The sequence below is a fragment of the Cygnus olor genome, chromosome 17 (assembly GCF_009769625.2).
Source record: "Cygnus olor isolate bCygOlo1 chromosome 17, bCygOlo1.pri.v2, whole genome shotgun sequence".
Classification (NCBI taxonomy): Eukaryota; Metazoa; Chordata; class Aves; order Anseriformes; family Anatidae; genus Cygnus; species Cygnus olor.
The window spans coordinates 12595285-12608375 of record NC_049185.1 but is presented as its reverse complement, the minus strand read 5'-3'; the positions used below and the strand labels follow the sequence as shown (position 1 = coordinate 12608375).

Genomic DNA, 13091 nt, shown 5'->3' with positions numbered 1-13091 from the left:
GAAGTGCCACTATTTTACTAGGCTATTAAATAAACCGTGCAAGGCAATCCTATAATTTTGATGTAAATATAGACCAGTGTATGTACAAATTTAGATGAGGATTTTTGTGGCTGGATATTCTGGAGGCACTGCACTGTGACAGTGCTGGTAGACCACAGGCACAGGTGCCAGGTCAAGCGTTCGTGGAGATTTGGGCTGGCAAAACACACAGCGGGAAGCTGTGATACATCTTCACTGAAAAAAGTCTTAAAACGGTGTGTGTTGAACGTCAGCTCATTGTGTTCACCTCTACAAGAGGGCACAGTTCTGGCTCCAAGTGGGCTTCTGCCCCAAATCACTTTGCTTGCAGTGAGACTGCGTTAGTCTGAGACAAATACGTGGTGTTTCGAAAGACATCTCTGGCTCAGTGTGAGAGGAAGGGTGTCCTCCCCTCAGCCTCTCTCTGCCAGTGTTGTGTTGGGAAGAGAGTGCTCCTGCGCTTCGCAGGGGTACGGGGCCTGTTAGTTTTCACGCTGCAAAGCAGTAGTGGGAGAGGTTGGTTTCCTGCAGTGATTGTTATGAGGAGAAGGAATCCTAAGTAGAAGAATGAATTCCTAGTGGAAGACAGATGAAGACAAAAGCTGAAATTCAGAAGAATTAGAACAGGGACTGCAGCAGAGGGCAGAAGTAGAGGTAAAGGCCAGATGGAGTTCAGCCTGGCTTCAAATAGGTGTTCCCAAGGCAAGAATGTGAAGTATCTTTACCCTTTATTTTTATTTTTAAAGGGACTTGAACAGGAAAAAGTTGGGATGGAAGAAGCAGGAAGGGGCTCACCAGCTTCTTTTGCAGAGTGAAGGGAGATGGGATGAGCTGTAGGAGTGCTTCAGGAAAAGGACTGGCTGCCAGAATTGAGCTGTGGCTAAGTTCAACAAAGGAGCTTGGCACAGGGAGGTTTTTCGAGTGGCTGTAAGAACCAGCAATACACGCTGGATACGTATGCTGCAGCTGCTCAAAGGAGAGGCATGTTGTTGCCACGAAGGGTGCTAGCACGTGTAACTGGAATGGAAAAGACAATTTATTTATTTCCATTGATGTCTGGAAGGGAAATGCTCTTTTTCCTGACGTAAAGAGAGCTGGCATCTTGTTCCCACAGGACCTGAGCAACCCAAAGCCACACACATTTTACTAGAGTTGCAACTGCTCAGTAGTGCTTCTTCATGTCAGGTCCTTCTGCTTGGGAAACTGCGGGCAGCTTTGATCTCCTGAGCTTTTATACCAGGAGGCAAATTGCCCCGTAAGTTTTTTGGTAACTTTTAGGAACCTACTGGGCAGCTACAGTGAAGTGCCTTTGAAAAGTCACTAGTACCTTGATCCTGTGGGAAGGTTCAGTGGGTGTGATATCTGCCTCTTCGATAATGTCCTGTCACTGTTTTCTGGAAAGGGGTTCTGTGACATTTGGAAATCCCAAATCAGGCCTTTACTCTTGTTGGGTTTGATTTATTTTAATTCAAAGTATCTGCAGTTCTTTTTAATTTTCCCTCCAATAAATACTTGAGTGCTTTAAGAGACTAATGAAAGCCAACAACTCAGAACTTCCACAACTTCACAGTAACAGTTTCAGCACTTGGATGTTGCTGTGCCAGCGCTGTCTTGCATAACCCCGTGCCTTTGTTCACAAACTTGTGCTTGTAGGCAGCTGTATAATAACAAAGCTGTGTGAACAGTCGAAGACTAGCAAGAAGTTCAAGACAGAAAATAGAAGACTTGCAACTAAAGCATACAGAAGTTTGATAAGAAAGAGGCAGAAAAATCAATACTGTTATTTAGAAATAATAACACACAAAACAACTAAAAATATCACGCAGGAATCTTGAAGGGGTAAATGTTTTCAAAATGGAATTCCAGTGTGTACTACTTTATTTGCTTTGCCAATCAAATTTTGTGATTTCTTTGTTCAAATAATTTTATTCATACACGGGCTAGAATAGCAGACTCAGTACAGTATGTAGTTCACACAAATTTGGCAGTGTGAACATACTGCAAATGAGTTTCTCATCAGTATTGATCTTTCCATTGTGTATAGCACAGAAGTAAATTACACGATGTGATTGACGAAGTAATTTGCCACGCGCAAATCAAAGTGTAATACAGGTGTGTTTCCCTTCTTCATTTTGCAGAGAGCAATTTTATGGAGGTTTCGCTGTGTTTAAACCTGCTATATAATGCTTAATCATCTTTGATTGCTGATATTCAAAGTCATTTTTATGCTAGGTGTAGTTGTTATTGTCTTAGCAGCTAAGACAAGAATAAATACATGGTTGAAATGGTAATGCTGATTTACAGCCTGATAAAATTGCCTAGTTTATATACTTGTCATGCTTATTCTAGCTTAATTTCTCAAATCCCTAGGAGACTTTTTAAGAGGGTTATAGCCATTTAAAAATAGTTTTAAGGAGTAATAAAAAACATGTCTATTGTTGGAAACAGCTCCTAATGTGCAATTGAGGTAAACAAATATTCTCCAGCCTTACAGTTTGTAGAGACTCTCATTTTGCAGTCTGGCTTTCCTAGAGGCCAATTAACAGCTAGTCAAATAGGCCAAGCTGTTTAGCTCTCTGCTAGACCAGCTTGAATAACTGCAAAGCAGGCTGCCATGCAGAGATTCATCATCTTGGCACAGGGGTGTTACAGCTCGGTATTACTGAAGAGGAAGAATGTGTCAAACTCCCTCCCAACTCGTCTAAATTTAACGGCGTTAAAATACTGGAACGTGGATGGGGACAGGAGCACTCAAAATTCATACGTAAGGTGGTCACTCACAGATGACGGTGTTTGCTACTGATGTGGTTTTTTGGAACTTAAGATAATATTTTAAGCGGATAGATGGATTATTTTGTAAATAATCATATGTTGTTTTTCGAGATTCTGATTAGAGAGATTAAATACAAGTAGAGTTTGTACTTGTAACAAAATCGTAACGGATATTGTGGATGAGAAGTAATTTCTTAAGGAAACTTTGTGCCTTACTTCCTACAATTTTGTTTTGTTTTTGGAGGGAGATACAGGTCTCTAAAATTATTTCACTTTGAACTAAGGAAATAGATCATACTCCAGAGAGGATTTTTCTCACTGTACAGGAATAATTAAAAAAAATTATTCTGTGGATTGTAAATTATTAATCATAGAAGTTAGAGCTGGAAATGCTGGTTAGATGTAGTCTATTTCCCTGCTGGTGGGGGTTTAGTCCTCTGGCAGAGTCCATATCAGGTAGGACACTTTTAAATGATCACATAACTTCCCCCCAAATAAGAGTTCATTTGACCGTGACTATACAATGGAAAAATTATGGACTTGTATGTAACACAGCTCACACCCATCAATTAATAAACGTTCGAGGATATCATAAATAATGTTCTCTGTGCTTCTTCACAAGGCAAATTTTACAAGGTTTTAAAGCACCCTTAGAGCTTTAAGAGCACTCTAATGGCAAAGGCCACGGCAGATCTCTGCACAGTACCTCGTGCTGGATGTGGTCGCTCTTACTTCAGAAGGCTTGCAAAGGCAGAGCCTTCTCAGGCAAATAGTAAATTACAGAGGCATGGAGGGATTTGCTGTGGGTTGGAACATTGATAGTGAGGCAATTAGGAACTCAAATTGAATATTAAAGATTGATATACATAATGGGAGCACTGCATGCATTACTGCCTTGTCTTTCACATTGAATTAACATTGGTAACAACTAAATTTGGTGAAGCTCAGGATCTGTCAACAAATGTTGAGCAATGATGTCTTTAATATTCCCAGGCATGTGGCTGAAAACCTTTTGAAGGCTGAGGGGTGGAAGGCGGCTTCCTGTTTGTAAGTCAATTCTTTGCAAATTTTGTTTCCTGCAGTGCTCTCTTGGAAAAATTTGAGTTCCTTTATTAGCATATATTTTAGCATGGCTAATTTCCCCTGTGTTCCGTAATAGTGATACGTGACTCGAGCTCTTCTTTATGACAAATAACTAAACCAAAGGAAAGAAATTCTCTACTGCAAAAAGGCCCTGGGGTTAAATGTTCTCACATTTAGGGGGATGCTGGTTGGTTGGTTGGTTGGTTTTTTTCCTTTTTTTTTCTTTCTTTTTTGGTATCTGTTCTTTATAACAAACGACAGGGAAACATTTGAAAAGTTGCAGCATTGCTGGATGCATGACCCATCGCACCACGCAGTTCAGATTTGCCAGCTCCGCTTGTGGAGGATTTAAGAAATCTTAACTTTTGGGAATTGCCATGGAATATCGAAGTGCTACATTGTGATGCATTTAGTGGGACAACACAGTGTGTTCTCCCTTAATTACATGTTGTTTCACTGCTAAAAGTGCTTGTGCTCCCTGTGGGAGCAGAGGCAAGTTCTTTGCCCACCTTGGGGACAGTTTTCAAGCATGGGCATTCTTGTAATAAGCCTTTGGCATGCTCAAGTGGATGCTGGTGTCACCGGGCAGTTGTTCAGACTGCGCCTGCTTCACAGAGCCGGATCTGAGTTTCCAGGTGTTGCAGTAGTGGGTCTGTTTAGACCTCACAGCTTTTTGGGTGATGTGTGGTGGGGTGGTGGTTTTTGTTTTAAATCAGTTAAGGTAATGGTCCTTCTAGTGCAGTCCAGCTTTTCATTAAACATGGGTGGACACCTCTTGGCTAGGGGAACAGTTAAAATCCATAAAATATCTTAAAGCGTTTCCTAAATACCAATGGAATGCACGAATGCAAGCCTGCAAAATGCAATTTCCGTGTCACCAGGAGAAAAAGAAGTGTACAGTGCAAGTACAAGTGCATGCAAGATGCATGACATCTGTTTTTAACAAATCACAACCAATATTTCTATGTTCTTGCATTTGGGGACCTTCCTAGATTGTTCCTTGGTACAGTGACCTCCCATGGGTAGAAAACTATTGGGAAAGACAAGGAAACCCACTTTGTTTTCTTCTGAATCTGAAATGATCTCACAAATACCTAACATGAGGGAATAAGCTTTTTGTGTGCGAACAGGTCTGAGATGAAAGAAAAAATGCGCAGCTCGACAGTCTTTTGTCAAAATCCCGCTTTCAGTTTTGTTTGTAGCAAAAGTTAGCTCGCTACCAAAATGCGAAGTGTAAACCACAGAAGGGATTTTTGCTTTTAATGTGTATACTAATCATCAAGAATTTGTGTTTGTTCATTTGTTTAATCAAATTGTTGGGAAGGTGGTGATTGGAAAAAGATGTATTTCCTGCTTGAGTCGTTTTAGGTAATGCTGCCATTTTGATTTAAAAAAAATAAATAATCATGTGATAGTGCTTTGGAAATGAAATAAACCACTTCTATTTTAACTTGAATTTTAGTGACTAACATCTGTATGTGACCACCCTATGTTTATACAGAAGGTAAAGAATGCCGTGGGGGCCATCCATCAGTTTCATGATTTCACAAGAACACAAACCCTTTCCTCTCCCGCCACCCCAAGAGGATACAAATTAGTGAACCAAGAAATGATGCTATCATGGCAGGCAGGCAGGCGGCTTCCTCGCTTTGTATGCTGAAGGCATCCGTCTCACGCGGCTCCCCCCGCCCTCCCCTCCCCCTGCTGCATACTGTGTGTGCTCGTGATACCACGATGAGAATGATGGCTGGCCCTTGTGCTGCAAACTTCTCCTCCCTTCCGCGTGGACTGACGGTCTCAATCTTGCTTTCAGGTGCACGCCAAATTCCGTTATCCTTTCTACTATGAAATGTGCTGGTATGTTCTGGAGAGATACGTGTCCTGTGTGACCCAGCGCTGCCACCTCAGCAAAGAGTACCAGAGAGAATCAATGTTAATTGGTGAGTGAGTCCTCCGAGCGCGTGTTCAGAACCGATGCTAGCACCTTAGGCTTTGGTTGCTTTGGTTTCTGCAGATATTTTAAATTACATTGGAGAATTGTAGAAATTCTCATGACCTGTTTCTTTATTTTGAGGTGGGGAGGTTTTGGCTCTTAAGCGTTTTCATGAAGTACCAACTCACTTTGAATGATATTTATTGAGCATTCCTTAGCAAGTGGATCCCAGAAAAACAAATTTTGGATGCATTTATTTCTTGGTTTCAGTACTGTTTGTGTTAAGGTGATGTGCCAAACAGTTGAGGATTTACTGCTCTGTTTGGCACAGTACCTTAGTAGCCAGAAATGTGTGCGTTGCAAATGTGCTCTGATAGGACGGATATTTAGTCCTTTTATAGCGTGTCTCCTCCACAGAACGCATTACAGTCACTACACCTGGCTTCTTTCTGTTCTCTTTAATCTTGACTTTAATTCTCTCTGTTTGGTGACTGACTTCTGCTTCAAGCGAATACCAAAACCAAGAAAACACCTACACAAATCTACATGATCTATAACCTAAGTGCAGGGAGGTCAAGAAACCTTTAAAACAACAGCTGAAAATGGACCAGAGCGGAGATGGATGGACGTGCCTGCAGCGGGAAGGCATTGCTTGGCGCTGCTGTGAGCTTTACATCAGTGTGTTGCAATTCCAGCTGTTGCCTTTCTGAACTGCCCTTTTTTCCTTCCCTGTGTTGGAACGAGACAGCGGGCCGTGTTACCACCCTGCTTTTAAGCACAGAATGGCTGAAAGGAACACAAGCACCAGCTAAATCTTCACTGATACGTATTAAGTCTGGAGGAGGCCTAAAGTATTTCTGTGCCTCCCACTCTGAGGTGCCAGTTGGAGTGAACCTGGTCCGTGTGGAACTGCTCTGGACAGGAGGGAAATGATTGCTCTAGCATAATCTTCAGTAGAAGGTGTTGAAGAAGGTATAGGCAGATGTCCCACTCCAGACATAGTTTCTGACCAAGACTGACTTGAGGGACCTAAAAGGCCATGTAGATCAGCCAGAGAGATTTCTTGGGGTCCCTGGGAACTTGAGTACTACACATTTTGTGTCTTTTGCTCCATAAGTCCCTGATGAGAAGGGATTAGTAAAGCACGAATTCCACATGGAAGAAGTGATACGTAGGGTCATGCTAGCGCAAAGGACAAATTAGCCACTTAGATCTGCTTTTCAAAAAAGCAGCAACAAAACTGGTAACTGTGTTCCTTGGAAAATACAGAACCTACCTCCTGTAGTCAAAACCAGTGGCACGAGAAGAGGCTCTTCCTGTCGGCAGGGTGAGGGTGCCAGATCACCGAGGTGTAATTGCAGAACAAATTAGATGTGGGGAGTGGATGGTTCAGGATATTGAGATGGGACCTTTTCCAGCTAAATGACCAGTGTGAATTGAAGCCCAGCTCAGTAATTACTGATAATGGGTTGGTGATCCCCATGAAGTGTGTCTCAGTCCGGTTACTAGCTGAGAGAGGCTGAAATCATACAAAAGCTCACTGGGAACTACAGTTGTCCAGCGTCTAGGGGGAAAAGGATTGTTTCGCATGACCAAAGAGTGTCAAGGGCAAAGGCATCAGTGAAAGCAACATTGGCAACAGTTTCTGGGTCGTCTTGTCTCTCTGTGGTGGCTTCGGTTGTTGGCCTGCTGGAAGGTGAATATTAAACTGTTTACATGTTGATTCAGCGTGGTTTTATGGTCGTTCCAAGCTAATATAAGAAACATGCTGCTCTCATAAGATGAATCTGTTTTGTGAACCCTAGAGATCATGCAGTTGCCCCGTGAGCTGAATCAGCTCAGTGACCCGACTGAAATGAATCCTACCCAAAAAAGAACACATTTGTTATCAGTAGGACCGACGAGCCGATCTAACCCGCAGCCCTGCTGCAAGGCTGCTAGTGCCAGCTCGGTGCTGGAGTGCCTGCACGGGCAGACCTTGGGCTGTTGGTGCTGTCTTGAATGAATTGGTTCCTGCAGTGTGCTCAAGTGGTATCTGCTGACAGCGTGTGGCTCATCCACCTGCTGGCTGTCTCTTGACTTCAGGGTATTAGCATGCTGATAAAATCTCTGACATTGACATCCAGGGCCTTTCTCTCCAGGAGTGGCAGATTCATACTTTGTCAGACACTCGCTTTTTATTTCTTAGCAAAATGTTAACCTTAAAATAATTATTTAGCTGGAGATTGCAGTTCAACACCCCAGATCTCCTACTGGATCTTTCACTTTGGCATTTATCAAATTCTCTGCAGGAGTAAAGGGACATCATTTACCTTGACAAAGCCGTGATGTTTTGTTTTGTTTGAGTAATACTGTTTCATATACTTGCTTGTCTTTCTTCTAACTAGTCTCAGTGTCCAGCCTCTTGACTCAAATAAATCTCCATGAACTTCAGTCCTTGAATTACACTCATTTGTTCTGCGGTGTCTGTATCTTGCTATCATTCACCTGCTATGGGATGGGAGATCTAAATGAAGTTGCTACTCCAAAACCCCACTGCTTTAGTTTTGAAGTTTTTCTTCAGAACTGTTAAGGTCCTTAAATTGTTAAATGCTCTTCTCTTCCTTAGAGACTTTCCTATCTGCAAGCAATGCCTTGATTTCCCATGAGAGAGTATCCCTTGACGAAGAATTTCCCGTCGTTCTCCTTAAAGAGTAATGAAACAAAGTACTTAACTTCCCTGCAGGCCCCTCAATAGATTGAATTGTCTTCTGTCCTCCTTGGTTTCAGAGAAAAAAATCTTCACGTCCTTGCATTGATTTTCAGAAACTTCTCTTGAAGAATCGGTGTTTCTACTGCTTATTTTTCCCTATTTTTTTTAATTTTCTTGACGTACTTTGTTGTAAACGTCTACTTAATAACTTTTCTTTTGGGTTATAGAACTTGTTTTTTTCCCTTTTCTTACAAACCTGCTCTCTTTCCTTACAAACCTTCCGATACAGTGGTCCTACTGGGTCTCAGAAGCCGCAGAGATGACAGATAGTTGAGGAGCACATCCTCCAGAGAGAGAGCAGGATGCTGCCTGTGATCTCTGGGATTCACAAGGTGGTGATTTTCATAGAGTCAACAGAAATCCAGTTCTGCTCTTTGGAAAAAAACAGACACTACTGTGGTGATAGAGAACACCTTGGGAGAACACAAAACTGAATTCATAATGACTTGTGCTTTAAGGATATCTTTAGACCCCTCATGTTACCTTTTCATTGCATAGTATTTATTTACCTTGGCATGAAGGTTGCCAAATTGATTCTGTGATTCTGTGAAATTCAGAGTGACTCTTTCAAGATATTTCCTACTCAGGAAAAATTTATTCCTGTGATACCTCTGTCAAGATGGTTGTATGCTAATGTAGCATTTTTTACTGTTCTTTGTATTTCTGCTTCCTAAATGTCTGGACTCACAGAACTCCAGAAAACAAACAAACCTCAGCACAGGTGAGGCTGAAACCTTGAGTGTTCCACTCCTTAAATGAAAACGTCTGCCCTTCTAAAGGAGTTGCAGGAAGGCTGCTATGGCTTCTTTTCCCATTCTTCAGGCCCGGGAAGGAGATTTCAGGCAGTTGCCTCCTAGGTAGTGAGTGTTCTTTCTCTGATCTCTTCCACAGAAGGGCAAACACTCAGGGGAATGACGACATGACAGAAATCACAGGCTGCTGTAAAAGCACACAATCTCTCTTTCTCCGCCTTTTTCTTTTCCTTGTCCCTCTCAGCTGTGCCATTTGCCCTGCCAGCTGAAATCAGAAGGGGATCCTATTTGGGTTTCCACCTAGATTTGAACACGCGCTGCTTCAGGAGGGATATGTCTTCATTATTTTTACTCTTATCATGAATGAGTCTGTACTGGATGTTTTCAGCCACAATTGACCTTCAGCGAGATACGGATCTGGAGAGTGAGCTGACAAAGAGTAATTGGGAGAAAATACTGGGCTATCAGAAAGACACTTTCTCTGTAGCCTGCAGCTTTTAAGATTCCCATTGCTAAAATTTTAACGGGATGGCTTTAACTGTATATTAAGCCTGATAGATGAAGAAAATGTGCCCCCTGGCATGGTGAAGGAGCCATGTCTTCTTTTTTTTTTCCCCTCCTCAGAGGATGGAATGGATTTGTTTATTGGTAGACAGGTACTGGACTATATTGAGTGATTTCTGTATGAGGTGCTCCATGCAGCAACACATTTCCAGTATGCTCAGGGTTGTTTTTTTTTTCTGCTGATGAAAATGTCATTTCTGTCTTTAGCAGACCACTAGGAACTGCTGCTCCCAAGCCACAGTGCCAAGGTTTGAAACTGGGAATGGCAAGGTAGATATCAGACACCGGACTACTGTAAAGAGTTTAGAAGGATTTTGTAATCATACCTTATCATCCTCTCTGTCTTTTAAGTTCCAAAAAACAAGTTGCTTTTCAGCAATGAAAGAAACTGTGTATAATTATCTTTCTTGTACAAGTGAATAACTGTGGGGAAAGCTAAGTGATTTGCCCAGAACCACAGGGAAGTGAATTGCTGTAGGGAAAAAAACAGAACAGTTTTTTCTAGCTTTCTGTCCTGTGGTCAAGCCTGTGCTGCTGCTTCTCCTCACTGAGTTCTGTCATTGACTGGTTGTGTAACATGGTTTATTCCCTTGAGATGGGGAGTGTTGAAGGTCTTTTAGGGCTATCTCAGCTGGGTGGGAGCTTGGACTGGCCAACCACCCTGAAACTGGAGTCCTAAGCAGGTATTGGCTGGGGCATTGGCTCAGGAGAAACCACAGTTGTGCTTAGCAGGAGCTCCTTTCTATGGAGAGACTTGATAAACTAACAACCTACAGGTCAGTGGAGCCCTGGTAATATAGTGCTTAAGATGCACTTCTTGACAAAGTAAATGCAGATTTCGTTTATGTAGGACATAAGCGTACAGCATCGTAATTCTGAGTCAGGTACTGTTTTCATTACAATGAATAAATAAATATCATGGCATGTTGCATTATACCAAAACACTTGAAAACACAAAACTGAACCTTCCTCACTTTGAAGTTATCCGTCCATTATTGATTCCCTTGGAATTTTTTAATTGTTTTTTTAAATTAGCAACAGTAGCAGACAGTGGTTGCCCTTTGAAAGCAGTCCACTCTCACTCTGATGGAATCCCTGGTGCTCCAGCATGGGCCGATGCACTTCAGGTAATGAGCAAGCCCCATCCCCACAGGTAAAGTTAGGCCAGTCATCGTGTAACTGTCAGGCTGGCAAAGAACAGGCACTTGTTTGCTGATGGTTCATTCATCTCCAGGTCAGATTTGGATTATTTTTTGTGTGCGTGATTACACTTGCTGATTATCTGTACCCAGGCGTAGCCGGGCCAGCAGTGTCTGGTTTGTGCAGGCAGCCAGTAGCAGGGGGCAGCAGCAGCTGGCAGAACTGAATTGCTGAGCCCCACGTGTGCTTGCTTCCCGTGGGAATAGTCCCCAGGATGCTGCGATGCTCCACTCCTCTTTTGCCTTTTGTTTCATTAGATTAGAGCAAGAGACAAAAAGTGGAACGCGCTCTTGAAGGCTGTTTTCTCTTAGCGCCTGAGAATTCCTTGCAGTAAATTATTCACACCTCCATAACGTGATCTCCTTCTCTTTCCTTCGGCTTTGGCTACGCTTGCGATTTGCCCCACTTACAGCCAGCAGTTCATGTTCAGCAGAGCCACAGCATAGGAAGACAGAAGCACAATTTTCTTTGTACAGTTTTACCCCAATTTCAGTCAGTGGCACTGCACTAGTACCGCTAGCACAGGGATGTGTACCCGCTTTCACCTGCTTCTCTTCCATTGCTGGCATCTTGTCCCACCTAGACTAGGCTTCTCTGCTTCAGTCAATTAATTGTTACATGCTTCACCAAGGCAGTGTGGCCTAGAGAACGGGCTCCAGCCCTGAATCCAGCAGTCTTCACTCTGATTCCCAGTTTTGCCCTAGATTTGGTGTGTGACAATGAGCAGCTCGTTCTCCCAAGCATCTGTTTCCTCAGCTGTAAAATGGGAAAATGACATAAGCTGATTACATAGCCCTTTGAGGTGGGTAAGCGTGCTAGCTACTGTGCACAAAGGAGAAAGCAGTGTTAAGTAAGTTGGATAACCTAGTGTTTTTAAAACGTCCTGGTTAAGGTATTTTCTAATCCTGTTTATTTTTCTAAGAGCAGCGTGGTGGGAGCGTACGAGCACAGATCAGAGAGGAGGAGCTGCTTTGGGGCGCTGCGTGCCCCCTCCTCAACATGCAAAGCAAGCTGTGCTCTGCTGCTTCAAGGGGAAGCTTTAGGGGAGGGATGCAGGGAGGAAGCTCGCCTCTGCTGTGCACAGAGCTGGATTTGGCTGAGAGCAGCCTTGCTGGTTGCTGGTATTTTTTATGAGTGCTGTTTTTTCACAGGCATTTTAGCTTAAATATGCTTTTCAGGAGTGATTTTATGGCAATTCTGGTTCTGAGGAAAAATTCAGATGTGCCTGAAGGAGCAGTTTGGACAGCAGTCCTTGGTTTTTGTGCACACTGTGCCATCGGCATGCTTGCCCTGAAGGATAAAGTGGCCAACTCATTTCTCAGGCACTAATGCCCAGAGGTGCACCTGGCCTTACAGAGCTTCTATGTGAAATTGTAAAGCTAAGCAGGGTGAGTAGCTGCCCTAGAACAGGTACTCTCCACTGTCTGTTAATCTTTGTTACCTAGCTTACAAGGAACGTGTATTTTGTGAGAAGATGCAAGAGACAAGGAGTTTCTCTGTGATAAGAATCGATTTGCCAGCTTGGAACTGGGCTTTGGCATTTGTTTTGAGCCTCGCTGTTAAACAACCGGATGCTGAGCTTTCTTTAATGTTCATTTAATCCTTCCTTAAGCATGATTCACCTAGTCCTAATCCAAAACTACTGCACAGCAAAGCATGAAAGTACTCAGGATTTTGGCTTGCTGGAGAAAAAAAAAATAAAAAAAAATGAAGCTGTGAAAGAAACTTTTCGTTAATTGTTAACTCATTTTTCTGTATGACTTCCATTTCCCTTGCAGAGTGTTTTTGTCTACAGCTTGATCTCCTACCCATTTCAGTCAACATTAAAATCCATACTGACTTAACTGGGTGTTGCGTATGTTAACTGTATTTTCCACACAAGTTCTTGCTGTTGCTAGCCTGCATTCAGTGGTGTTCACTTAGTAAGGGAAATTGTGTCTAATAAACAAGGAAAGAATCCTGGCTGCTAGTTTCCTATGTTGCTTTTGCTGCTTGATTGCATGCAGTTGGGCAACAG

At 42.7% G+C, this 13091-nt stretch overlaps 1 protein-coding gene across 22 annotated transcripts in view; it reads left to right on the top strand.

Annotated features, from left to right (window-relative positions):
* Window positions 1–13091, top strand: part of KDM2B (lysine demethylase 2B) — a 113606-nt gene that overhangs the window by 54327 nt on the left and 46188 nt on the right. For all 22 annotated transcript variants that reach the window (XM_040577404.1, XM_040577401.1, XM_040577398.1 and 19 more), the window contains one exon: window positions 5687–5813. In XM_040577404.1, the coding sequence (XP_040433338.1) occupies window positions 5687–5813 (127 nt within the window). The remainder of the gene's footprint in view (window positions 1–5686; window positions 5814–13091) is intronic.